General features: G+C 51.3%; 4 protein-coding genes across 4 annotated transcripts in view; 3 read left to right on the top strand and 1 right to left on the bottom strand.

Annotated features, from left to right (window-relative positions):
• The window catches only part of TKTL1 (transketolase like 1), a 36,413-nt gene extending 34,592 nt beyond the window's left edge, over nt 1–1,821 (bottom strand). The window contains exon 1 of the mRNA XM_068532923.1: nt 1,723–1,821. Within this exon, the coding sequence (XP_068389024.1) occupies nt 1,723–1,806 (84 nt within the window). The 5' untranslated portion in view covers nt 1,807–1,821. The remainder of the gene's footprint in view (nt 1–1,722) is intronic.
• Nucleotides 1,822–7,574: 5,753 nt separating this feature from the next.
• Nucleotides 7,575–27,629, top strand: part of TEX28 (testis expressed 28) — a 53,711-nt gene continuing 33,656 nt past the window's right edge. The window contains exons 1-2 of the mRNA XM_068532721.1: nt 7,575–7,621; nt 12,553–13,320. Coding sequence (XP_068388822.1) covers nt 7,575–7,621; nt 12,553–13,320 — 815 coding nt within the window. The remainder of the gene's footprint in view (nt 7,622–12,552; nt 13,321–27,629) is intronic.
• On the top strand, nt 16,901–17,599 carry LOC137757401 (melanoma-associated antigen 10-like). Its single transcript, XM_068534089.1, has one exon. The coding sequence runs from the start codon at nt 16,901–16,903 to the stop codon at nt 17,597–17,599; it is 699 nt and encodes a 232-aa protein (XP_068390190.1).
• On the top strand, nt 22,991–23,758 carry LOC137757190 (melanoma-associated antigen 8-like). The gene has a single exon (XM_068533829.1). The coding sequence runs from the start codon at nt 22,991–22,993 to the stop codon at nt 23,756–23,758; it is 768 nt and encodes a 255-aa protein (XP_068389930.1).

The following is a 27,629-nucleotide window of genomic DNA, read 5'->3' as shown; positions in this document are numbered from 1 at the left end:
TCCTCCCAGACCAGGGCTCGAACCCGTGTCCCCCTGTATTGGCAGGCAGATTCTCAACCACTGCGCCACCAGGGAAGCCCAGCAGGTGGATTCTTTACCACTTCGCCACCAGGGAAGTCCCCTGAGTGTTTTTTCTTGTCTTCAAACTTTATCTGCTGCGTAAGTCTGATGAACACACAAATCTGGCAAATGAGTAGAGCCCAGCCTGAGGCTACACGCCAGAAAGTCTCTCTATCCCTCTAAGGCCAATGACTCTGATTATATGATAGCAGCGGTTATGGGATAGTCTAGGCATCTTTTTTTTTTTTTTTTGGCTGTGCTGCGCGGCTTGCGGAATCTTGGTTCCCTGACCAGGGATTGAACCCAGGCTCCCAACAGTGAAAGCGTGGAGTCCTAACCACTGGACCACCAGGGAATTCCCACATCTTTCCCTTTTTTAAAGTAAAGCTCTAAACACCCATACTTTGTTTGTACACCTATAGTTATTCAGTTTTTATGATGAAGGAAATTCAAGCTTACAGAAAAGTTGTACGAATAGTACAATGCAGTTCCATATACTCTTTACCTAAATTTGTCAACTATTACTAATGGACTTCGTTTGCTTCATCTCTCTTCCTCTACACACACGTTTTATTTATCCTTTGCCAAACCTCATTTGAGATTATGTTTTAGACACCAAGGCAAGGATCATAACTACGGCTCCAGGTACTCTGCCTATACTCTGCCTTTGTCTTTACTTCCCGCTGCCCAGATTTGGGGTTTCTATTTGCACATGTCGTTCTACCAGTTGAGCTTTAAATGCTTTGCTCAGAACACAGCAAACTTTCAGACAGCATCAAAAGAGCTGCTTGTTCTTCTAGATCGACCTTGCTTTTAATATTTCTTTTCTTTCCTGTCCCCCAGTGTCATGAGGTTATCTCGTACTATAGCTAGCCTAATGAGAAACTCCTTATTGGTATCAGGTCAGATACGCAGAGAAATGGAAGAGAAAGCTGACTGACGGGTGGGACATCCCTCCAAATCAAGCTCAACGCTCCTCGAGCTCAACAAGTTGGATTCACTCATGTGGCCCTCCTCTACCCAGGTGGCAGAGGATCGGAGCAGCATGACCCTGACAAGGGGGGCTTTAGTGCTAGGTGGGGTAAAGTGAGGCACCATCAAAGGAAAAGAAGGACTGCCAGCTGCTGCAAGTCATCCTTCCCACCACGCAGTCCTCACTAGAACACCTTTTAGATCTTTATGAGGTGCCATGGTCTGAATGTTTGTGCCCCCTCCCCAAAATCCATTATGTTGAAAACCTAATGCCCAAGGTGATAGTATTAGGAGGTAGTGGTCTTTGGGCAGTGATTAGGTCATGAGGGCAGAACCCTGAAGAGTGGGGTTAATGCCCTTATAAAAGAGAGACCATTTCTCCTTACATCACACGAGGATACAGTGAGAAGTCTGCCACCAGGAACAGGGCCCTCACCAGAACATGACCATGCTGGTGCCTTGATCTTAGACTTCTAGCCTCCAGAACTGTGAGAAATAAATTTCTATTGTTTATAAGCCACCCAGTCTTTGATGTTTTATTATATCAGCCTGAACAGATGAAGACATGAGGCAAAGAGAGAAGCACCAAAAGGATAAACAGAGGCCATTTCAGGTCTTGTTGCCACATGGTGGCTTTTAAAATGAGTTCAGGAATCAAGTGTCTGAGCATGGGTTCCCATGCCAGCTTACCTTGGAGAGGACGAATCTGTCATTGTTCGGGTTCTCCGGGTCCATCTGTTTATACCTCATGATGTAGAAAAACAGCACAGACATGATCTCAGCAGCACTGCTGCACACTGTGGGGTGGCTGAAAGACATGGCACAGGTCGTTTCTCACAGGCAAGTGACTCACCAGGGACACACACAGTGCATGAGGAGGCCTTTCAGCACATGGTCTCCTCAAACTGGAAGCAGCAGTCATCTCTGCCAGTCCTGAAAGAATCCAGCCAAGGGAAAGGGATGCTGGGCCACTGCCCGCCAAGTTCACAGCTTGTAAGGATGCTTTCAGGCCCAGGAACCTCACAACTCCTCTCCCTGTAGGAAGCAAGACCTCACAGACCAGCCCCCTTCTATCAGTGGAGCACCGGCATACTTGGGGAAGTTCGCCTGGTGACTCTGTAAGCATTTGAGTGTCATTTCACTTGTCTGAATTCACCTGTGATATCATTAATCAGAAATTTCACAAAGCAGAAATAAACCCACACGTATGTGGTCAACTAATTTTTGATGAGGGAGCCAAGAATACTCAATGCAGAAAAAACAGTCTCTTCAACAAGTGATACAGGAAAAACTGGGTATTCACATGTAAAAAAATGAAACTGGACACCTACCTTATACCACTCACAGAAATTAACTTGAAATGGATTAAAACTTAAACGTAAGACCAGAAACCATAAAACTCCTAGAAGAAAAACATAGGCACTACGCTACTTGACCTGAGTCTTAGAGAGGGTTCTTTGAATCGGACACTAAAAGCAAAAGCAAAAAAAAAAGCAACAAAAACAACAAACAAAAACCAAGTGGGACTGAACCAAACTCTTCATGGCAGAAGAAACCATCAACAAAATGTAAAAGCAACCTACTGAATAGGAGAAAGTATTTGCAAATCACATATCTGATAATGTGTTTATATGGAAAATATATAAAGAACTCACATAATTCCATAACAAAACAACAAAAAATCCGCTTAAAAAATGGGCAAACGATCTGAATAGGCATTTTCCCAAAGAAGACATACAACAGGCACATGAAAAGGTGCTCAACACCATTGATCATCAGGGAAATTGCAAGTCAAAACCACAATGAGATATCCCCTCACACCTATCACAACGGCTGTCATCAAAAAGATGAGTTAACAAATCTGGCAAAGATGTGGAGAGAAGAGAACCCTTGTGCACTGTTGGTGGGAATGTAAATTAGAGGAGCCACTATGGAAAACAATATGGAGGATCTTAAAAAAAAACACCACCATATGATCCAGCAATTCCACTACTGGGAGTATATCTGAAGAAAATGAAAACACTATGTGGAAGAGATATCTGCACCCCTACGTTCACAGCAGCACTATTTACAATAGCCAAGCTATGGAAACAACCGAAGTGTCTGATAGATGAATGGACAAAGGAGATGTGGTACAGATATATAATGGAACATAATTCAGGCACAAAAAGGAAATTCTGCCATTTATGACAACATGGATGGGCCTTGAGAACATTATGCTAGATGAAGTAACTCACAGAAAAAGAAATACTGTATTATTACACTGTGGAATCTAAAAAAAAACCCAAACCCAAACTCACAGAAAAAGAGATCACCAGATTTGTGGTTACCAAAGGTGGGGGTTGAGGGGATGAGGAACTGGATGAAGGTGTCGAAAGTTACAAACTTCCAGATATGAAATAAATAAATACAGGGCTTCCCTGGTGGTGCAGTGGTTAAGAATCCGCCTGCCAATGCAGGGGACAGGGGTTCGAGCCCTGGTTCCGGAAGATCCCACAGGCCGCGGAGCAACTAAGCCCGTGCGCCACAACTACTGAGCCTGCGCTCTAGAGCCCGTGCTCTGCAACAAGAGAAGCCACGACAATGAGAAGTCTGCACACCGCAATGAAGCCCCCGCTCGCCACAACTAGAGAAAGCCGGCGCGCAGCAACGAAGACCCAACACAGCCAAAAAAAAAAAAAAAAAAAACAAACCCACAAAACCCCAAAAATAAGTAAATAAATTTTAAAAATAAATAAATAAATACTTGGGATGTAATATGTAACAAAATGACTATAATTAACACTGCTGTATGGTATATTTGAAAGTTGTTAACAGTAGATCCTAAGAATTCTCATTACAGGGAAAAAACATTTTTCCATTTTTTGGTATCTATGAGATGATGGGTGATAAACTTATTGTATTTATCATTTTACAATATATGTAAGTCAAATCATTATGCTGTATACCTTAGATACTGCTGTGTGCTCAATTACATCTCAATAAAACTGGGAAAGAAAATTTTTTAAAAATCCAACAAAGAAAATGCATTCTACTTCCCAAAATGAATTTCTTTTAGGAAGTGAATGGTCAGACTGAGAAGTTTCTCGTTGTGGTGTAACTTGAGGCCCTTATAGAATGAAGTAACTGCTGCTCTTAGAAAGCAGCCTGCATGGGAGTCCAGGCAGTCTGCCATTAATTAAGAAGGGGAGGAGGTGGCAGGGCAGAGGACAAAACCAACTCCCTAGAGCCCTGCCACACCCCAAAAGTCAGAAGAGTAACATTTTAAGCCCAGCTCATGTGTATTAATAATCTCCCCTTTCAAGTTTCACAATACAGAAAATGGAGAGTTAAACCTCTTGCCTTTGCAAGTATCCCAGGTGGATGATTTGGATTTAAAAGCTGTTACAGATCTCTTGAGAAAATGCAAACTTATTAATTTTGAAGGTGAAGGGAGCAAAATGAAAGTGTAAAAAAAAAAAAAATCCAAAACCATGCAGGTCTTAAACTCATTGACATTGCCTTTTTCATGTTATAGCACAGGCTGGAAAACAAAACTTAAAAAAGATATCCCGCAAACTATTTTATCTGACCAGGACAGGGTGAAGTTAGAAGTCAATAATAGAAAGAAAATGGTAAAATTCACACATTTGTGGGAATTAAACAACACACTCTTAGAATAACTTTAAATGGGGTATAATACGTAAAAACATTAAATCACTATATTGTACACGCGACACTAATGTAAGAGTCGACTACACTTCTATTAAAAAAGAAAACAACCTTCCCCCCACAACGCACTTAAACGAACAATGGGTCAAAGAAACCTCAAGAGAGTTGGAAAGTATTGAGACAAATGAAAAAGAAAACACAAGATACCAAAATTTATGGGATGTGGCAAAAGCAGTGACAAGAGATAAGTTTATAGCTGTAAATGCTTGCATTAAAAAAGAATGATCTCTGGGAATTCCCTGGTGGTCCAGTGGTTCGGACTTGGCGCTTTCACTGCCGTGGACCCAGGTTCGATCCTTGGTCAGGGACCTAAGATCCCGCAATCTGCACGGCGCGGTAAAAATAAATAAATGAATAAGTAAATAAAAATTTAAAAAAAAAGAACGATCTCGAAGAAAACCTAACTTCACAACTTAGTAACTAGGAAAAGCAGAACTAAACCCAAAGCTACCAGAATGGAAAACGTAATAAATATTATTGCAGAAATAAATAAAAGACTAGGAAAGCAATGTAGAAAATGAACCAAAAGCTGGTTCTTTGAAAAGATTAACAAAATTAATAAGCCTTGGGCTTCCCTGGTGGCGCAGTGGTTGAGAATCTGCCTGCTAATGCAGGAGACAAGGGCTCGAGCCCTGGTCTGGGAAGATCCCACATGCCGCGGAGCAACTGGGCCCGTGAGCCACAACTACTGAGCCTGCGCTCTAGAGCCCGCGAGCCACAAGTACTGAGGCCCGTGTGCCTAGAGCCCGTGCTCCGCAACAAGAGATGCCTGCGCACCACAACGAAGAATAGCCCCCCCCCCGCTTGTCACAAAGCCCGCGCGCGCGGCAACGAAGACCCAACGCAGCTAAAAAAAACCAACAAAAGCCTTTAGCTAAAGTAAGGAAAAAAGAGAAAATTACTGAATTTACTAAATCCGATTTGAAATTACTAATTACATTTCAGGAATGAAAGTAAGGATATAACCACCAATTCTACAGACATAAAAAGGATTATAAAGGACTGTGAACAATTGTACGCCAATAAATCAGTTAACCTAGAAGAAATTTTTAGAAATAGAAAATCTGAATAAACCTACAATAAGAGATTGAATCAGTAGTCGAAAACCTCCGTGACAAAAAACAACTTTGAACCTGATGGCCTCACTGATGAATCCTCAATCCTCCTCCAACTTTCCCCCCAAAACTGAAGGGAACACATTGAAACTCACTCTGGGGTCAGAATTGCCCCCATACTAAAGGCAGACAAATACCTTCGGGGAAAGCTAACGGCAGACAAATACCTTCGGAGAAAACTAACGGCTAAAATCTCTTACGAATACTGACGCAAACATCCTTGACAAAATACCAGCAGAACCAACAGTCCCCTTTTGCTCCGATTCTTACTCGCCTATTACTTTTAGGCTTTATTTCCCGGAACTCCACGTCCTGGATCGGACCCTGGCGTCGAGGACAACCACTTACACGGAAAACGCCGGGCTGCTCCCACTCTAGCCCGACGGACGCAGGCGCTCCGCCAGCCGGCCCGCGTCCCGGCTTCTCTCCGTGGGCCAGTGAGGGGCGGCTGCCTGAGTACTTGGCCAGCGGCGGCCACGAGTCTGGGGGTGGCTGCCAAGCCCCGAGGGCCTGAAATGGGGCCACTAAATAACGGAGCCCAGCCCGCCCCCGACGGCTCCGTTCAACTCTCTCCCCGGTCGTCGCCGCAGGGCCGGCCGCTCAACGACCGGAGCTTCGACCAGGGTGCCTTACCAACAGTTTGAGGCACAGAGGGACCTGATGACGTGGAGGCGCAGGCGATTGGCCATGTCTTGCAGCACCTGCAAGATGTTCTCGTCAAGCTTGGCTTCTTCCGCCATCGCTCCGTTCGCCTCCTCGTCAGCCATAGCTGCGATCTCGCCCGCGTCTGAGGAGCAAATGGCCCGGAGCCTCCTCAGCCGGCCGCACGCGCGACGCTCCCGCCGCGCGACGCTCCCGCCGCGCGACGCTCCCGCCGCGCGACGCTCTCTCCGCGCGACGCTCCCGCCGCGCGACGCTCCCTCCGCGCGCCCTCCAACTCTATGGATTTTGAACAATTGTTATTCATATGTTGCACATTATTCGAAATAATTTAATTCTTTTATATCTGCCCTGGTCCTATCAATTTAAAGAGGGCTGCCTCTGCGCAGGACCAGGTCTACTTTTGGGGTGATAAAAAAATTCTGGAACTAGATGGTGTGATAGTTGTGCGACGTGGTGACTGTAGTAAAGGAGGGCCGATGCATTCACAGGCTTTTAAAGAGTTAGTGATACAATAGTGCAGTTTGTTTTGCGCACTTCCTCACACTATTAAAAAAAGCCACGCTGGAATTTTCCCCTTTGCAGCCGCCTCCCTCCAGCCCCTTAGCAGCCCAGCCCAGGGCAGTGGGGGTTGGGAGGTCTTCACAGCAGGTGAGGCTGCCTGAGCGTTCTGAGGCAGTGTGGCGTCTCTGCGCGGACCTTCTTTCTCTTTCTAGAACCTTCTGGACGGCCAGCCCCGCCTTACCGTTGAGGTGGCGTGAGCCCAACGCTAGGCTACAGCTTTTCCGGGAAGCCTGAGTTGAGGGGGCTTCCGTTAACTTTCAGTCTGAAAGCCCCCATCACCAAGGCCACAGTGTAGTGTTGGAGCTTATCCCTCCGACTCTGAGATGCTTTTCCAATGCCCCAGTGGCACCATCCCCACAACACCACACCCTCACTTCAGCCACTGGGGAGCTTCTTAGTTCAAAAGTGTCGCCCTCCCGAGAGACCCCCAGCGGCCCTGAGGTTGGCCGGGGGCCCACGTTCTCGCCGGGTTAAAGGCTTCGTGCATTGACAATGGCGCAACGAAACCCCAAACCTCCATGTCCTCCTACCGCAGATATGTGAGTGCGCCTTTCCCCACGTCCCCATCACCACCTGATGTTAGTCTTTTTAATGTGTGGCATTCTGATGTATGAGAACATCTTTTTTAATCATTTGATTTATGTCTGCCTGATTTCCTTGCAGTTGCACATTTTTCATATGTTTACTGGTATTCATAGTTCATCTTTTCTGAATTGTCTATTACTACCCTTTACTGTTTTTATGTTTGATGATTTGTTTTTAGCTTCCTAATTTGTAGGAGTTCTTTATATATTATGTTGATTAGCCTTTTATCTCTTAGAGTAATTGCAAATCTTTTTTTCTTAATCTGTTGCTCTTTAAAAATGTTAATGGAGATACTTTATTTTTAAGAAGAAGCAAGTGTTTGAACCAAAACCGAAAGGTTGCTTCTTAACTTTATGCTTCCTTCACCATAAGAAGGTTTAAACATTTTTTAAACTGTAGTACAATATGTAAATCTTTTCCTTTATGGCATTTTGGTTTGAGACTTGTTCAAAAAGGTGTTCTCCACAGAGAGATTATAAAAACATTTCCTATTGTGTCCTTCTGATACCTTTAGAGTTTCATATTTATGTTTAGTTCTCTATTCTGTCTCGACTTTATTATTGTATATGATGTAAAGTAGCACTCTAACTTAGTTTTATTCAAATAGCCAAGTATCCCAAGACCATATTTATTTTTCGTTCCCAAAATTTCTTAGCTATTCTTTTGCATTTTGGAATTAGCTAATCTAACATTCATAAGACATTCCCATTGGGTTTTTAACTGTTATTTCATTGAATTTATAAGTTAATATGTAGAGGGCTGACATATTTACAGTATTGAGTCTTCTCAAGAACATGGTATACAGCCATTGATAATCACATCTTATTGCCATCCTATTTTGTATTTTCTATTTAACCTGATATCTCATTTCTTTTTGTTCCTCCTTTCCTTCCCTTTTCTGGATTAATCAAGTTCCTTTTTTTCTGCCCTTGATTATTTGGATGTTATTTACCTGGCTTTTTTTCTACTGGTTGCCTTGAATTTTTTTTTCACCAGTATATTCTTCTGTCAGTTTTGAGTTTTATATGATATCTATAAAATTCCTCAATAGAACAAGTCATTAGCAAATTTTAACTTTCTCTATTAACTACTTTCTTTAAAAATACTTAGTTCTTTCCTTTATCAGTGCTACGTATGAACATTGTTTAAAGCAGGGGTCAGCAAACTGTTTCTGTAAAGGGCCGTATAGTAAATATTTGATGCCACATGTTCTCTGTTGTAGCTGCTCAACTAGACCTTTGTTGTGGCACAAAGGTAGCCATACACTATATGTAAGTGAATCAGTGTGGCTGTGTGCCAATCACACTTTGTGGACACTGAAATTTGAATCTCATATAATTTTCACATGCCACAAAATATCCTTCTTCTGATTTTTTTCAACCATATAAACACGTAAAAACCATTCTTAGCTCACACCTGTACAAAACCAGTCTATAGTTTGCCAACCCCTGGTTCAAAGAGTTAAATGGTTCTACAAGGTTTATTACAAAAAATAGCAATCTCTACAGGACTTCCCTGGTGGTCCAGTGGCTAAGGCTCCGCACTCCCAATGCAGGGGGCCCAGGTTCGATCCTTGGTCAGGGAACTAGATCCCACGTGCCGCAACTAAGAGATCGCATGCCGCAACTAAGAGATCGCATGCTGCAACCAAAGATCCTGCATGCTGCAACTAAAACCTGGCACAGCCAAATAAATACATATTTTTTAAAAATAACAGTCTCTTGCTTCCACCCACAGTCATCCATCCATTCCCCAGAATCAACTACATACAACCCTTTTAGCTGTTTCTTTTGGCATTTACCTCTAGTTCTGTAAATAAATTGTTTATAGTGCTGTTTCTTTATTTTTTAGATTTTGGGAATTATTGATTGACTTCTCATAGTAAAAGATGATGATGTAGCTCTTTCACCACCCCCATCCTTCCAGTACAGTATACAATCATCTGCATTAGATTATTCTTTGGTGTTCACGTTATCAAGTCTACGGCAACTCTGATGACTTTTCCTTTCTCTCCTGATGTTTTGTTTTCCTTAGAGTTAACACTTGTCTCTCCCCACCCCGTGTTGCTTGTTCTCTACTACTTACTATAGGTCAGCACTTCCCCAAACTGGCTATATCTCCTCTCCAGCTGCTGAAAGATGTCCTGCATATTTCATTCACTTGGAGCACTCTCTCCTGGAGCCTTTTGACTTGCCCGCCAGGCCCACTGCCCAGCTGCCAGCCTGGGTCCCCTTCCATCATCCTGGAGATTGCACTTGCCTTTCTTTTAGCTTGGGGCCCCAGTTTCATAAATCCCGTCTCTACCTCTGTCTTAGGTTCCTCTCTGGTTTTGGTGGCACGTCTTCTCTAGTAGCTTCCAGAAAAAGAATTCAAAGGAAGTAAACTATTTGAGTTCTTTCATGTTAGAAAATGCCTTTAACCTAAAAATTGACAGTTTGGTTATAGAATTCTAGGTGAGAAAATCGTTTTTCCCCCAAATTTGGAAGGCATTACTTCATTGTTTTCTAATTCTTAGTGCTTCACTGAAAAGTTTGAAGACATTCTGGCTTCTGATTCTTTGAATGTGACCTTTTTATTTTTCTCTCTCTGACAGTTATTCTCTCAGCATATTGAAGATATTATTCAACTCTTCTGGATTTCATTGATGCCTTAGAGAAGGTAGCTTTCAGTCTAAAAGTCATGGTAATCAGCTTTTACAATCTGGCTGCTTCTAAGATCTGTGTCTAGGTGTGGATCTATTTCCGTTTTATCCTGCTTGGGATATCTTGGGCTTCTTTTTAAAAAAAAATTAATTAATTAATTAATTTTTGGCTGCGTTGGGACTTCGTTGCTGTGCGTGGGCTTTCTCTAGTTGCGGGGAGCAGGGGCTACTCTTTGTTGCAGTACGCGGGCTTCTCATTGCGGTGGCTTCTCTTGTTGCGGAGCACAGGCTCTAGGCGTGCGGGTTTCAGTAGTTGCAGCACGTGGGCTCAGTAGTTGTGGTGCACGGGCTTAGTTGCTCCGTGGCACATGGGATCTTCCAGACCAGGGCTCGAACCCGTGTCCCCTGCATTGGCAGGCAGATTCTTAACCACTGTGCCACCAGGGAAGTCCCCATGGTTTTCTTTAAAGCTTTACTTCCTGTGTATGCATCCCTAAGCAACATCATTTCATTTTGCCTGCTTTTGAACTTTATATGAGTAGAACCATATGTAGTATGGATTCTTCTGTATTTGGCTTCTTTTGTTCAACATTATGTTTGTTCATTCATGCTTTCAAGGCTGTAGTTTATTTTTATTGTTGTATAGCAGTAAACTGTTGAATATATTACAGTTCACTTACACATTCTATGATGATAGGCCAGGTGGGTTGTTTCTAGCAGTTGGTTATTGGGAGTATTACTGTACCTGCCTTTCAAGGATATATCTAGGAATGCAATTGCTGGACCATTCAGTATGGATGTCTTCAACTTTATGATATTACCAAATGCTTTCCCAAAATATTTGTACCAATTACTCTCCCACCAGGAGTGATTGAGGGATCCTGTTGCTCCATATCCTTTCTGAGATTTATTATAGTTTAAGTTTTGCCAATCTGCTAGGTGCATAGTGGTATCACATGTTTTTTTAAATATCAAGGTATAATTTGCATAGAATAAAATACACAGAACCAAAATACCTATTACACTATAATCACTCCTTGCTTCCCACTGGGAGAGCCTTTTCAGATTGAAAACAGTCATGAAGGGCTTCCCTGGTGGTGCAGTGGTTAAGAATCCGCCTGCCAATGCAGGGGATACGGGTTCGAGCCCTGGCCTGGGAAGATCCCACATGCCGCGGAGCAACTAAGCCCGTGCACCACAACTACTGAGCCTGCACTCTAGAGCCCACGAGCCACAACGACTGAGCCCAAGTGCCACAACTACTGAAGCCCGCGGGCCTAGAGCCCATGCTCCACAAAAGAAGCCATGACAATGACAAGCCTGCGCACCGCAATGAAGAGTAGCTCCCACTCACCACAACTAGAGAAAGCCTGCGCACAGCAACGAAGACCCAACGCAGCCAAAAATAAATAAATTAATAAATTAATTAATTAAAAAAAACAGTCATGAAGGTGCTTTTAGTTAAAAAGTAGAAACAGAACAGAGGCTCCACCTGTCCTGACCTCACCTACCTCTCCTAGCTCATCCCTGCCCACTCTACCCTGGTCTCCTGTGTTCCAGTTATGCTGCTATGTCCTTCTTTATTTTAGAGATGAGAAAACCGACCCTCTGAGTGGTTTATTAATTTACTCAAGGTCTCAAGAGTGGTAGAGTCAGGATTTGAACTGGGCTCTGTCTCCAAGGCAGTGCTCTTACTATTATCCTTCACCATGCAAGAGACTCATTTGTTTGTGTTACAGTAGAACTGTCCACCCTAGGCTGTCAGCTCTGTGAGACCAAGGAATATGTCTGGCTTCTGTACCACATAGTAGGCACTCAGGAAATATGTGTTGAATGAATGATTAGATGAAGGAATGAACCTGATAGGATGCAAATCTCCCTGTCTATCTCTTCTATCCACCTGGCAGTAGCAATACAGCAAGCTGTATGGATTAATGGAAATGAGTTTATTCCATGCTTTACGAGAACAGTTCTCTATAAAACGAGACCCACTGTTGGTAATTCTTGGAAGAGAAGTCCAAGAACAGGGCAGGTGTGGAGGGGGTTGCTAGCCACCTGGAGGTCATAGTGAGGTACACCCATAGAGCAAGGAGCCAGGTGCTGAAGAGGAGGGGAGAATGTCCAGGCTGTGTCGGGCCCACCTCAGATGCACAAATCTTGCAAATGAAGTACTTGCGCATATGCATAAGTATTGTTATAGAGTGGAGCAATAGTGTCTAATTCTCCAACCATTTGCATTCACAGAAGTACCTGTTTTGTGATTCTTGTTTCCCAATGCAGGTGGAATACACTAAGCCCAACTGCAACCTTCCCCTCCAATGTTCCCTCCTGCAGATCCCTGTCATCCAGTGAGGCTGGCCCCAGTGGCCCCTCCAGCCTCTCAGATGGGGAGCTGGCCCGGAACTTACAGGACAGCATCAAGCACCGCATCCTGTACCTCTCAGAGCAGCTGAGAGTGGAGAAGGCCAGCCGGGCCAGGAACACTGTGGGCTTCCTCAAGCTGGTGTCCACAGCCGACCGGCACCAGGCCCCCCACATCTGGCAGGCCTTCGAGAAGGTGAACCAGCATGCCTCTGCCACCGTTGCCCAGATTGAGCGAAGGCTCCACCGGTGTCACCAGCAGCTGCAGGAGCTGGAGGAGGGCTGCAGGCCCAAGGGCTTAGCGCTGAGGGCAGAAAGCAGCCTGGGGGACAACTGCGAGCAGCCCAGCGAGAAGGCTCTGTTTTCAGAGCCCCCCAAGCCAGGTGCGGAAGACTGCCCGTCCACTGGCCTGTTTGATGTCATTAGACACTTCTCTCCGGAGAGTCACTCCCCAGCCTTGCGGCAGAGGAGGTCCTCGGAGACCAAGCATGGGGTCCAGCCACGAGACCTGCTGTGGCAGAAGGTGAAGGAAGAGCTGATCAAAGTCAAGACCTTCCACCTCAGCTTGCAGGTGTCCTATCAGAGCCTCAAGGAGCGGTATGTGACCAACCTGCAGGCATTGCTGGAGTCCCTCTGGGAGGAGAAGTGCAGGTGAGGCGGCCCCCTTGGCCACCTGAGCTCTGGGGCGGGTGGGGGGTGTCTGTGTTCCTCTCAGCGACCAAGCCCCGCAGCGGAGAGGGCTCGTCCCCTGCCCACCGTGCACGCCTGCCTGGCCCTCTCCTGGCCAATGGGGCTCTGACTGGGCTGACACCAGCCTGTGGTGGCGGGTGGGCCAGCAGAGGCCTATCGTCAGCCAGGCAGGTGTCCGCTAGTCCCCATGTGCTGCAGTGGTGTGTGATGCGCGACTGGAATTGCCTCGCCAGCCCTAGTCCCTTCACCTGGGCTCGTGGCTAAGTTGGGGCACAAGGTCCTGTGTGGGTTATTTGTTCCGAAAATGGCTGCCTTGTGGGGAATGCTTCCCCCCCACCCCCCTGCCCCCGTGTGGTGGGTTGATTTTATTTTCATCTAAGGTCAGACTAGGGCCCACCAACAGAAAAAAAGGTGAACTCAGTCTCTCAAAGGACCCTCTCCATTTCTATTTGGACCCTTCCTGGGGTCCCAGCCGCCCTCAGAGGTGCCATACTCCCTCCTCTGCATTAACTAATCCTTCCAGCAGCCTGGCCAGGCAGGGAGGGATTCGCTGAGATGAGCCCAGATTCCCAGCACTTTCACGAAAGAACTCTGCAATCCCTTTAGCATCCGTGTGTTTGTGGGGAAGTGGTGATGGGAATCAATGGTCTTGTTTTCATAGAGAAATCCTACCCGCATTGACGCCACTTGACAAATCCCTCAACAGCAGTTAAGGAGTACGAAGGGGCAACCCATGGTCAAGTAAGGTAGCCAGTGAGAATTCAGGTTTCTTTTGGAGGTGATTTTCTTTTTGAAATTTTGAATTTTATTTTATTTTTTTATACAGCAGGTTGTTATTAGTTATCCATTTTATGCATATTAGTGTACATATGTCAATCCCAATCTCCCAGTTCATCACACCACCACCACGGTCCCCCGCCCCCACCACTTTCCCACCTTGGTATCCATACGTTTATGCTGTACATCTGTGTCTCTATTTCTGTCCTGCAAACTGGTTCATCTGTACCATTTTTCTAGGTTCCACATATGTGCATTAATATACGATATTTGTTTCTCTCTTTCTGACTTCCTTTACTCTGTATGACAGTCTCTAGAACCATCCACGTCTCTACAAACGACCCAATTTCGTTCCTTTGTACAGCTGAGTAATAAAGTACTAGTAATAAAGCTCTTCTTTATATGGACTGATTTCTTGTCTAGTTGTATCAACTAGCCATCTTCTCACATGGCAGAAGAGGATGAGGCAGCTGTCTGGGGTCTCTTTTACAAGGGCAATAATCTCATTCATGAGGGCTCTCCGCTCATGGGCTAATCACTTCCCAGGGCCCCACCTCCAAATCCCATCCCTTTGGGGGTTAGAATTTAACAGGTGAATGAGGGGGAGAGGTTTACAAATATTCAGTCCATAGCACTGTCTGTCCATCTATTTTTGCTCCTATGTTCCCTTCTTCCTGCTGAGATAATTTTTTTAATTTACTTTTTAAATTCTCTACTGCCTTTTGAGGCAATTATCAGTTTTCGCTAAAACTTTACAACTCACCTATGAAATGGAAGAAAAACCCTCACCATGTCTGGGTCTGCATAGTGCCTACCCTACCCTCTCACTGGAGAGGTGGCCCATGTGTGCTGAGCAGAAATCCTACTCTGGACCCCCGCCCTCACCCCCAGCAGCCCTTTCCCTCCGTTGCCCACAGCAGAGGCCAGACTCAGCTGAAACTTTCAGGGAAATTTACTAAGAGAAACATTGACTGAAACCATTGAACAGAGGGCATGATAACACAGACAGAAACTTCTAACAGCCACCGGAGACCACAGGTCCCCGCCCACCCCCCTAGTGTCCCCAACAAGGTGCCTTGGCTACACCCCACCCGGCGGCCCTCCATCCCCCCACAGTCTCCCTTTCTGAGGGGCCCGCGTGTGGCTTCTCGCAAGGAAGATAGGCGCCGGCATTGCCCCCTTCCCCCAGGGCAGCCCCTCCCACTCTGGCCCAAATGCCCGGGGCCTGGCCCTGCCCTATGGCAGGAACAGGACAGTCTCACAGCAGGGCACGCACCACTGAGCTGACGACGGGGTGTCCCGAGGAGCAACTGGGTGGCCTTTAGTTTTACTGCTAATTACTTTCACATTTCCAAGTAAATTCCTATTCCAATGCCATGTTACCTTGTTCAGGATCACAAAATAATATGGGAATCTTACAATTTGTGTTACACAAATGCAAAACTCTTGTCGTTGAACCGAATTGGTTCAAATACATGTGTGATTAATGTCATTCACAAACTTAGATACTGAAGCTTATTAAGCCTTCTTTTAAATGGAGCAATATTTGACAAATTCCTGAAGAAAACAGAGATGAAATTCCATGTCATCATACACAACAGGAACCCAAAGATGCTGCACACCGGCTTCCCCCAACTCGCCCGGACCCTCACTACTTAGAAGGCTGACCGCTCCCTCTTCAAACTCAGAGGGAAGGATCAGCCTCCCTTCCTGCCCCACAGGAGAATCTGCTGGACGTGGGCCTGGAAGGAGCCTTGCTGCTGCTCTGGCTCAGGCTCCCTCTGCCTCATCGCTCACACCCTATGCAGACAGGGATGGGAGGGACCTGGGATCCAAGCTATTGACCCAGAGCAGATGCTCCAGGACCTGCCACTTGCTGGTCTCCGCGTGGGCCCGGGGACCCCACAGGAACTCGTAGCGGGCGGGGTCGCTGTGGGGCACCTGCCGGTACTCCAGGTAGCCCTCCTGCACCCACACTTTGGTGAGGAGCTCCCTGGGCTCTCCATAGATGCAGTGCTGCCTCCCGGCACACAGCCCCATCTTGCTTTGCACGTACACGAAGATCAGCTTGAGTAAGAGTCCTTCTAGTGATAAGCTGATCAAATCATGGAGACTCCCTATGCCTCGATTTCTCCATCTGTAAAATGGGCCTCGTAATAGTACAAGGCAAAAGCATTGGTGTGGGTTTCCCCATGATGTGACCTGTTTGTAAAAGGCCTGGGCCAAATGAAGTGGTCGGTGGATGTAGCTCTTGTTACTGAGTGTGTAAGAAAGATGCGCCCTCCCCCATGTTGTGAAGATTCCAAACCAGTACATGTCTTCTGATCCCCGCATACGTGGATTAGTGCAGTTTTTCTTTTCTCGTGAAAATTTGTTATCAGAATGCTTGGATTCGCCTTACTCTTTTTCTCTCTTGCCCCTGTTCACGATGAGGCTATTGATTTGAGGTGTTGCTTCCATTTGAACACAGGTGTTTGCAGCTTTAACTCCCAAGTGCCTCTTTGGCCGCGTGCCGTAAGTGCTGGGGGCGTTGGTATGTGTTTTCTTCATTTCAAAGCATTTTCTAAGTTCCCTTGTATGTTCCCTGGGCTATTGTTACGGACTGAACTGCGTCCTCCCAAATTTTGCATGTTGAAGCCCTAACCCCTAGAACCTCACAATGTCACTGTGACGGGAGTTAGTGGTTCTTAGGTTGACATGAGGTCATTGGGATGAGGTCTAAAGCAAGATGGCTGGTGCCCTTGAGGGAAGAGCAGATCAGCACATGCAAGGAGAGAAGGCAGGGCCTGGGGGTGCGTGCACAGAGGAAGGTGCCGAGTCCGTGCTCCAACATGCACGACATCAGGAGGTGACTGACCTGGTGGGGTTCCTGCTGCCCAAGTATCGCACAAAGGAGACTACCACAGAGGCAGAAATGCTGACCATCCTCAAAGATTACCAGGACCACTTCCCCGTGGTCTTCAGCCGAGCCTCTGCGCACTCGCAGCTGGTCCTTGGCCTCGACGTGAAGGAAGTGGACCCCAGCAATCACTCCTATGTCCTGGTCCCCGCCCTGGGCCTCGCCTACGATGGGATGCTGAGTGACGGGCCGAGCATGCCCAAGCCCGGCCTCCTGGTGTTGCTCCTGGGCCTGATCCTCCTGGAGGACGACTTTGTTGCCCTTGAGGAGGAGGTGTGGGGAGCACCTAGCAAGGTGGGTGTGTGTGCCGGGAGGGAGCACTACATCTATGGGGAGCCCAGGGAGCTCCTCACCAAAGTGTGGGTGCAGGAGGGCTACCTGGAGTACCGGCAGGTGCCCCACTGTGACCCCGCCCGCTACGAGTTCCTGTGGGGTCCCCGGGCCCATGCGGAGACCAGCAAGTGGCAGGTCCTGGAGTATCTGCTCAGGGCCAGTGGATGGGATCCCAGGTCCTTCCCATCCCTGTGTGCAGAGGCTGTGAGCGATGACGCAGAGGGGGCCTGAGCCAGAGCAGCAGCCAGGCTCCTTCCAGGCCCACGTCCAGCAGCTTCTCCCGTGGGGCAGGAAGGGAGGCTGATCCTTCGCTCGGAGTTTGAAGAGGGAGCGGTCACCCTTCTAAGTAGTGAGGGCCCGGGCCTGTCGGGGGAACCCGGTGTGCAGCATCTTTGGGTTCCTGTAGTGTATGATGACGTGGAATTTCATCTCTGTTTTCTTTAGGAAATTTTCAAATATTGTTCCATTTAAAAGAAGGCTTAATAAGCTTCAGTATGTAAGTTTGTGGATGACATTAATCACCCATGTATTTGCTCTAATTGGGTTCAACGACAAGAGTTTTGCAATTGGGTAAAACAAATTGTAAGATTCCCATATTATTTTGTGATCCTGAACAAGATAACATGGCATTGGAATAGGAATTTACTTGGAAATGTGAAAGTAATTAGCAGTACAACTGAAGGCCACCCCGTTGTTCCTCGGGACACACCATCGTCGGCTCAGTGGTGCGTGCCTTGCTGTGGGACTGTCCTGTCCCCGCCATAGGGCAGGGCCAGGCCCCGGGCATGTGGGCCACAGGGGGAGGGGCTGCCCTGGGGGGAGCGGGCATTGCCGGCACCCAACTTCCTGGCGGGACGCCACACGAGGGGCCCTCAGAAAGGGAGACTGTGGGGGATGGAGGGCCGCCGGGTGGGGTGTATGGGAGGCACTTTGTTGGGTACCTTGGGCGGGGGGTGGCGGGTTCCGTGGGCTTCGGTGGCTGTCAGAAGTTCCTCTCTGTGTTATCATGCCCTCTGTTCAATGGTTTCAGTCAATGTTTCTCTTAGTAAATTTCCCTGAATGTTTCAGCTGAGTCTGGCCTCTGCTGTGGGCAATGGAGGGAAATGGCTGCTGGGGGTGAGGGCGGGGGTCCAGAGTAGGATTCCTGCTCAGCACCCACAGGACACCTCTCCAGTGAAAGGGTAGGGTAGGCACTATGCAGACCCAGACATGGTGAGGGTTTTTCTTCCATTTCATAGGTGAACTGTAAAGTTGTAGTGAAAACTGATAATTGCCTGAAAAGGCAGTAGAGAATTTAAAATGTAAATTAAAAAAATTATCTCAGCAGGAAGAAGGGAACATAGGAGCAAAAATAGATGGACAGACAGTGCTATGGACTGAATATTTGTAAACCTCTCCCCCTCATTCACCTGTTAAATTCTAACCCCCAAAGGGATGGGATTTGGAGGTGGGGCCCTGGGAAGTGATTAGCCCATGAGCGGAGAGCCCTCATGAATGAGATTATTGCCCTTGTAAAAGAGACCCCAGACAGCTGCCTCATCCTCTTCTGCCATGTGAGAAGATGGCTAGTTGATACAACTAGACAAGAAATCAGTCCATATAAAGAAGAGCTTTATTACTAGTACTTTATTACTCAGCTGTACAAAGGAACGAAATTGGGTCGTTTGTAGAGACGTGGATGGTTCTAGAGACTGTCATACAGAGTAAAGGAAGTCAGAAAGAGAGAAACAAATATCGTATATTAATGCACTTATGTGGAACCTAGAAAAATGGTACAGATGTACCGGTTTGCAGGGCAGAAGTAGAGACACAGATGTAGAGCACAAACGTATGGACACCAACGTGGGAAAGCGTTGGGGGCGGGGGGGTGGTGCTGTGATGAATTGGGAGATTGGGATTGACATATGTACACTAATATGTATAAAAGGGATAACTAATAATTACCTGCTGTATAAAAAAATAAATAAAATAAAATTCAAAAATTAAAAAAAAAGAGAAAGAAAAAAGAATAGCTTTATGACATTAACAATCACAGCAGAAACCCACCTGTAAAGACAGATTGACTTATGTGCCACCATGGGCTCTGCACCTCCAAGTTTGCTCCTCCGACTCCGCAGCCTTGCAGGGAGGCCTTCCTATTGGTGGAAGGCCAATGGGCGTGTCTTTTGCTTCCGAAGGCGCCAAGCCTTGGGACCTCACGCCCTCAGTGCGCGTGGCTACTGCAGCTTCCGTAGCAAAGCGCCTCCTCACGTGCTCTTCTGATCCAACCACTTTCTCTGTAAGGAGACGTCTAGAACTTTCTCTCTCATCTTCCTCGGGCTTCCGGGAGCACCCGGAAACCCACGTGGCGTTCGCACAGAGTGCCTGGGACAGTGGGCTGCACAGTTCCTGGCTGCAGTGCTGAGACGAGCTCTTCAGCCCCTTCTGAGCGGGACTCCGGCGTCATCCACAGAGTCAGAGAAAGTCAGGAGACAGGCGGGGGCTTTGCCGGGGGCTGGACTCCGCAGGTACCGGGGGCGCTGGGAAGGAGTGGGGGTGGGGGGAGGGGTACGGGCTGCTCGATGGGGAGTGGGGGAGGGGCGGCGGAGGGCAGCGGGCTGAAGGGGGGCTGGGGGAAGGGTCCCTCAGTGTGCGGGTCTGAGGGGAGGACCGTTAGCTGCTGGGGTGGCTGGTGGGGGGCGTTCTGGAGTCGGGGTGCAGAGGGTGGGGTAATGGCTAAGCGTGGGGGGGCCCTGAGCGGAGGGCTTCCTGCTGGGCGGGTGGGGCCGGCTTTGGGGGCCAGAGGAGAGGACGACTGGCTGCGGGGGTGGAGAGGACGTGAAGGGCGGGCCACTCCCCCTCCTCGGGCCGAGACACGAAGCAAGGGCTAAGGGCTGCTGCGTGTGGCGGGGAGGAAGGCGGAGCTACTCCTGGCTGAGGCGCGGGTCGATGGGGAGGACTCCCGGGCCCGGGTGCGGTAGGCGCTATGGGAGCTCCCACCGGGGCGGGGGGTGGGGTTGGGGGGGAGGACGCTCGTGGCAGGAAGGGGGCTCCGGCTCCCGGGTGGGCGGGGGCAAGAGGGGTGGGCTCTGCGTCTGGGGGTGCTCGGGGGAGGACTCCCCGGTGTGGGGAGGTGAGAGAGGCAGTCTGATCTCTAAGCATGGGGGGCGCCCGGCTTGCAGGGCCCAGAGCGGATCGCCAGCAGGTGGTGGGTGGGGGAGGGTGTACGGGGGATGTGGTCGGGGGAGGGGGCGGGGAGGTGCTGCCTGGGCACGAGGGGCGTAAGTGATGCTGAGAGGGGAGGCGCTGGGGCTGCTGTGATCTGGTGGAGGCTGTTGACCATGGCAGATGGATTTGTGGGGGTCCAGGGAAGGGTCCTGCCCTGCTGCATGAGGCATCAAGAAGCTCCGCTGGCTGCCGGGGTGGGGCTAATGGCTAAGCGTGGGGGGGTCCAGAGCGGAGGGCTTCTTGCTGGGCGGGTGGGGCCGGCTTTGGGGGCCAGAGGAGAGGACGACTGGCTGTGGGGGTGGGGAGGACGCGACGGGCGGGCCACTCCCCCTCCCCGGGCCGAGACACGAGGCGAGGGCTAACGGCTGCTGCGTGTGGCGGGAGGAAGGCGGAGCTACTCCTGGCGCAGGCGCGGGTCGATGGGGAGGACTCTCGGGCCCCCTCCCCGGGCTGAGACACGAGGCGAGGGCTAACGGCTGCTGCGTGTGGCGAGAGGAAGGCGGAGCTACTCCTGGCTGAGGCGCGGGTCGATGGGGAGGACTCCCGGGCGCGGGAGCGGTAGGCGTTATGGGAGCTCCCGCCGGGGCAGGGGGTGGGGTGGGGCGGAGGACGCTCGTGGCAGGAAGGGGGCTCCGGCTCCCGGGTGGGCGAGGGCAAGAGGGGTGGGCTCTGCGTCTGGGGTGCGAGAGGCGAGAGCCCCTGGCTCTGAGGGTGCTCGGGGGAGGACTCCCCGGTATGGGGAGGTGAGAGAGGCAGTCTGATCTCTACGCATGGGGGGGCGCCCGGCTTGCAGGGCCCAGAGCGGAGCGCCAGCAGGTGGTGGGTGGGGGAGAGTGTATGGGGGGATGTAGAGGGGGAGGGTGTGGGGAGGTGCTGCCTGGGCACGAGGGGCGTAAGTGATGCTGAGAGGGGAGGCGCTGGGGCTGCTGTGATCCGGTGGAGGCTGTTGGCCATGGCAGATGGATTTGTGGGGGTCCAGGGAGGGGCTCTGGCCCCCTGCATGAGGCATCGAGAAGCTCCAGGTCGCACTGGAGGCCATAGGGCGCGATGAGCGCTTGCAGTACTTGCTGACATCCTGGCCGCGGAGAGACTGGGGAGCGGGTATAAGGGGCGGTGTCTCAGGTGGGCGGAGGGAAGGATCCCAGGTCCTGCGTGGAATCAAGGTGAGGGCCCTGAGGGAGGACTGAAGGGAACCAGGGCCCCAGAACAGAGTGGGCCCTGGATGGCGATGGAGGGGCATAACCCCATGCAGCAGTTTCTGACGTCCGGCTCTCAGAGCGACTGGGCACCTGCTATAAGGGGCGGCGCCTAAGGTGGGAAGAGGGGAGAATCCCAGGTCCAGCTGGGAGTCAAGGTGAGGCCCCTGAGGGAGGACTGAGGGGAGCCCACAGAAACCCATCCGTGTGGCCAGCCCTGGGCAACAGCGGGGCGGGATGACCCCAGGCAGCATTTCCTGACATCCGGGTCCCAGAGAGAGTGGGGACTTGGGGTAAGGGGCAGGGCCTCAGGTGGGCAAAGGGGGGGTATCCCAGGTCCTGCCGGGCGTCAAGGTGAGGACCCTGAGGGAGGACAGAGGGGACCCTGGGCCCCAGAACAGAGGGGACCTCAGAGGAGCTCGCCCATGCTGTCAGCCCTGGGAGGTCCCGGGCAGGGCTGACTTGACGTTGCAGGCTCTCACCTCTGCCACGTGGTTGGGGATGGAGGCGTCTAAGGATGCGAGGACCTTGGTCTGAGGGGAAACATCAGGTCAGCAGAGGGAGGAGTCCCAGGATCTGCCGGGGTCAAGGTGTGGACCCCGGGAGAGGACTGAGGGGAGCCCGATCTCCGGAACAATGGGGGGCCCACAGAGTCCGGCCCACCCCTCCTGCCAGCACCGAGGGGCCCAGGGCTGTGCCACAATCTACACCCGAGGTGCCCCCTCCATTCCCCTTACAGGGGCTCCAGGAACCGGGAGGCGAAGGCCCAGGTCTGAGGCACGTGTCCTCAGGCCACAGAGCAGAGGAGGCCCAGGCAGCGCCAGGAGTCAAGGTGAGGTGCGTGCCCTGAGTGTGTACCCAGGGGCTCCCCCTCCCAGAACAGAGGGGACCCCACAAGGCCCAAGTCACCGCACCTCCCCACACCCCTCTCAGCCCCGGTCGGTACCTGGGGCTGTGCTGGCTGCACCCTGAGGGGCCACGTCGCTTCCTTCTTCAGGTTGGCAGGGGACAGGCCGCCCAGGAGGAGCGCCCCTGTGATGCCCGAGGGCACCCCTCCAGGCGAGCCCTGTAAGTGGCCTTTGTCAGAGCTGCCCGGGGTGCGTTTCTCCGCCGAGGCTACTCACACCCCCTTTCTCCACCAGGTCCGTGGTCCCCACCTGTCACCCCTGCCCAGACTCCTGTCGGCGGCCCGACCCCAGTCATCAGGCCCCTGGTCGAGATGAGTGAGCTGCGCCAGCCTGAGGCAGACCTTCAGGCCCCAGTGGAGGCGCAGCTGTTCGGGGCTGCGGGGGAGGAGGCCGCATCCCCCTCGTCCTCCTCCTCCCCCGTCGCCCCCTCCTTCTCCGCCTATGCCGAGTCCTTGCCCCAGGAGGCACTTACTGTGCTGAAGTCTCACCTGGTGGTGTTCCTGCTCCTCAAGTATCGCACCAAGGAGCCGATCTGCAAGGCGGAGATGCTGAATACGGTCCTCCATGACCATCGGGACCACTTCCCCGTGGTCTTCAGCCGAGCTTGCGAGTGCATGCAGCTGGTGTTTGGCGTGGACGTGAAGGAGGTGGACCCCCGCGAGTGCACCTACGTCCTGGTCCCCACCCTGGGCCTCACCTGTGATGCAGTGCTGAGCGATGGGCAGAGCATGCCCAAGGCCGGCCTCCTGGTGATGGTCCTGGGCCTGATCGCCCTGTACGGTGACCGCGCCCCTGAGGAGGAGGTCTGGGAAGCACTTAGCGTGATGGGGGTGTATGCAGGGAGGGAGCACTGCATCTACGGGGAGCCCAGGGAGCTCCTCACCAAAGTGTGGGTGCAGGAGGGCTACGTGGAGTACCGGCAGGTGCCCCACAGCGACCCCGCCCGCTACGAGTTCCTGTGGGGTCCCCGGGCCCACGCGGAGACCAGCAAGTGGCAGGTCCTGGAGCATCTGCTCAGGGTCAATACCGTGGGTCCCACGTCTGCAGAGGCTGTGAGCGATGAGGAAGAGGGGGCCTGAGCCAGAGCAGCAGCCAGGCTCCTTCCAGGCCCAAGTTCACTGGTAGGAAGTGAGGTTGGTCCTTCACTCTGAGTTTGAAGAGAGAGCGGTCGAGTTTCCAAGTAGTGAGGGCCCCTGCGAGTGGGGGGAACATGGTGTGTAGCATCTTTGGGTTCCTGTTGTGTATGATGACATGGAATATCATCTGTTTTCTTTAGGAATTTTTCAAATGTTACTCGTTTTAATGGAAGACTAAACAAGCTTCAGTGTCTAACTTTGTGAATGACTTTGATTAGAATGTGTTTATAATTACCCAGTTTAAGAACAAGAGTTTTGCTGTTTTGTAAAAGAGGTTGGGAAATCTCCCATTTCATTTTGTGACCCTGAGGCAGATAACGTGGAATTGGAATCAGAACTGCTCTGGAAATGTGAAAGTACTTAGCAGTAATATAGATGGGGGAAGAATTAGAAAAATAAAAGTAATCGTAGTGAGTTTTTGCTTCTTATCCTTCTTGTCTGTCATTCTGTAAAACTAAGCTATCTCTGTTTAGTTGGATTTGCACGGTGATTTACGAAAGCATGAAAACCTTGATTTGAGTAAGTAAGCCCCCTGCTCTCCGGCTTATATATTCGGCAGCCCTCCACGGAGGCTTTGCTCTCTGGAAGGGCCTGTGTTAGTAGCGGGAATGCTAGGAAAAGCAGGACACACCCACACCTAGGGGGATGGTCTAGGAGCCGCAGTCACATGAGGAAGGTGGTGAGAGGTCCCCCAAGTCCCACAGAACAAGTCAACACGGGACGAGGCGGTGGGGCTCCAGGAGCGAGCCCTGGAGTGTAAGTGCCCCGAGCCAGGGCAGTTTGGGCCTTTGGGAAGCGGGGCTTCCTTCTGTGGGAGGTGATGGTGATGGAGCTGCATATTCTCTGACATGACCGGGACAAGAAACCGCCCAACCAAAGGCCAGAGGAGAGAGGGGAAGGGTCTGTGATCCAAACAATATGAGAAATAACTGCCCGTCGTCAACGTTCCCACAGACGCCAGGTCCTGTGAGCTGCTTCACGAAGCTCACGCGCATCCCTGCAGCCCCTACAAGACACGGCTCGTCACACCCACTCGCTTCACAGGTGAAGAACCTGAGGCCACGGGGCTTGGGAATCTTCCCAGGGTCACGTGCTGCTAAGTGACGGGGTGGGGACCAGAGCCCTGGTCTGACTTCCTCTCGAGCCCACGCTGCGCCCACCCACCCCCGGCCCGTGGCCGACCTCCTGACTGGCGACCCATCGCTCTTCTCAGTGCTACACGGTGTCTTTCAGTTGACAAAAAGCAGGCCCAAGAAAGGAAGGTGCCAAGGAGAAGCAGAGGCAGTGTGGGGCTGGTCTGTGGTTTGCTGAGATCCGCCACTGCCAGGTGCCGGCATTTCTGTCCAGTGCCGGCACCTTCCCGCGTGACGGCGCCCCGTCCCTGTTCCTGCCCTGGGGCCCTCCTGCCCAACGGGAGCCCGGCCTGCTGAGCTGCTCATGGCTGAGCCACGGGCAGGGAGGGACTGAGACTGCCTGGGACTGACTGTAAGGCCCCAGTGCCTACCGGGACAAGGCCCCTCCAGGAGCCTCCTCAGATACTGGAGGGAAGTGAACGCTGGCAGACACCCCGAGACCCTGGCGGCAGCGAGGGAGGGGAGCGGCTGGAGGGCCTCTGGGCTGGGGGCATCAGGGCGCGGAAGCCAAGGGCAGGGGCCGCAGGGCGAGGCTGGGAAAGGCAGGCCTTGGACGTCACCAGGGCTTGTGCCTGCCCAACTGAAGGGTCCCGAGACCCGGCTGAGAAAGACCCCCACGGTGCCACACAAACCCACTGCCGGGGCCTGGCTGGCACCTGGGAGGGAGGGGGACCAGGAAGGAGGCAGCTCCTACGGGACCCAGGGGGCGAGGGAGGGCCCGAGGAGGGGGGCAGCAGGCAAGGCCACACAGGCGGGCCCGCCCAAGGAGGCCCCAGCCTTCGGGCCCCTTCCGAGGAGCCACCGACGGCCTCCACCGAAATTCGCAGCCTCCGACGTCACGTCCCTACAGGAGGAACTGACCTGAAAGAATGCTTTGTAAACCACTTTAGAAGCACAAAGACCAGGGAGCAGGCCCGAATCTAGGCCTGGGAACTCCATCCAGGATGCCAGTCCTTAGGCTGAAAGGCACCTCGGGAGGTCCTCTTCCACACCCTCTTAGCTCTCCCCTTTCAGAAATAGGGCAGTGGCGCTCACAGAGGGCAGACGACCCTGCTTAGTGGCAGAGCTGGGACAGGGGACCTCGGATCCTCGCAGACGGGCCTTTCCAAGGTGCCACTCTGTCCCCTCCACAGTGGCTATGAAGGACAAAGTCGCCCACAACGGCCAGAGAACGCGCATCGCCAGACCCACCATCCTATCCTCCCACCTGCGGTGAAGACGGACGACTCTCATTCGGGTTTCGGCGCGTCTGACACCCAGACCCTCATCTATTTCCAAATGCACGTGGACAGGGGCTTCCTCCGGTCACGTCTAGATCGGCAAGTAGGAAATTTCCTTGGGAGTCAGTCCGTGTCACTTAGGCCCGTTCAAAAGCGTCTAAGCTGAAAGCAAAGAAAATCATTCTATGTATCCTCAAGGTAACAGCGAGACAGGGCCCCCGGGGTGGAGGTGGAGGTGGAGGTGGGGCAGGGGCGGGTGTGGGGAAGGAGAGCAGGGCTGGCCTGGGAGCGCACCAGTGAAATGCTCGCTTTCAATGGGACAGGCTACACACTGAAGCCCCAAATCAAGTCCTTCAAAGGGCAAGTACCCACAGAGACCCAAGGTGGACGTGGGAGGCCAGGATCGGGGGCAGCAGAAGCCAAACCACCCCACTGCGGAAAGGAAACAGGGCTTTCGAGGCAGCCTGCAGGGAAGCTGAATCCGACGGTCTGGGAAGGTGATGGGAAAAGGACACACGCAGGTGTTCCAAAAGTGAGCACTCTTGGGCCACGAGAAGGGCTTCTACGGGAAGAAATGGACGCTGAAGACAATCCCTCTGTGATCCGCACAGGGATGAGGTCTGGGGGCAGGCAGAGGAGAGAAAGGCTGCAGTCCCAGCACAGATGCTGGATGGGGGGCTGCCGCGCCCATGACCGTGGGGGGAGCACAGAGAACCGCACACCGTCCCCTCGGGGCTCCTCACCAGCCTCCAGACTTTGGCAACCTGTTTTAAGAAACGTTTAGTTTTAGCTGAAGAGGCCTGAGCAGTGGCAGGTGATTTAGGGAAACGCTTGCTTTGATGATTAGATCATATTACCTGTTGGAGTTACGTGATTGTCACTTTTTCATCCTCCTTCATAGTGAGTAATACAATTTACATGTCTGTGCAGTGCAGTGTGTGTCCTATGTATATATATAACATGTGTGTAGAATATATGTGCCTATATACACATGCATCGCCATACCACATGTATGTATAGGGAACGCGTCATGTATGTTCCAGTACCCAGACTGAGGTCATCCACAGGGCCCTGAAGGGCACAGACACTCACGCCCCGTGGGGGTGCTGAGAGTCCTCCAGCCCGGCGGTCCCCGTGCTTTGAATGCAGGCTTGCCGCCTGCCTGACAGCCAGTCTGCCCGGGGAAGTGAGCCTGCAGGAGAACGTGGGGCCACCACGCCGCCGGGAGAGAAGGGAGCAGAGTGGGCAGTGGAAGGAGAGAGCAGGGCCCAAGCCTGAGCAGAAGAGCCGCCTGCCGAGGGCCGTGCCTCGGACCCCCACATCCAGGACCCTTCTCCATCCTCACACCCTCAGTCCTAGACACTTACGCTCCTCCCTGGCCCTCGTGTCCATTTCACGAGAGATGGTGACCCGATGGGGCTGGGGAGGCCACGTGGGCAGAATCCAGTGTCAGGCTCTCAT

The sequence above is a fragment of the Eschrichtius robustus genome, chromosome X (genome assembly GCF_028021215.1).
Source record: "Eschrichtius robustus isolate mEscRob2 chromosome X, mEscRob2.pri, whole genome shotgun sequence".
Taxonomy (NCBI): Eukaryota; Metazoa; Chordata; class Mammalia; order Artiodactyla; family Eschrichtiidae; genus Eschrichtius; species Eschrichtius robustus.
The sequence above is the reverse complement of the archived record's forward strand: the minus strand, read 5'-3'. Positions and strand labels throughout refer to the sequence as shown.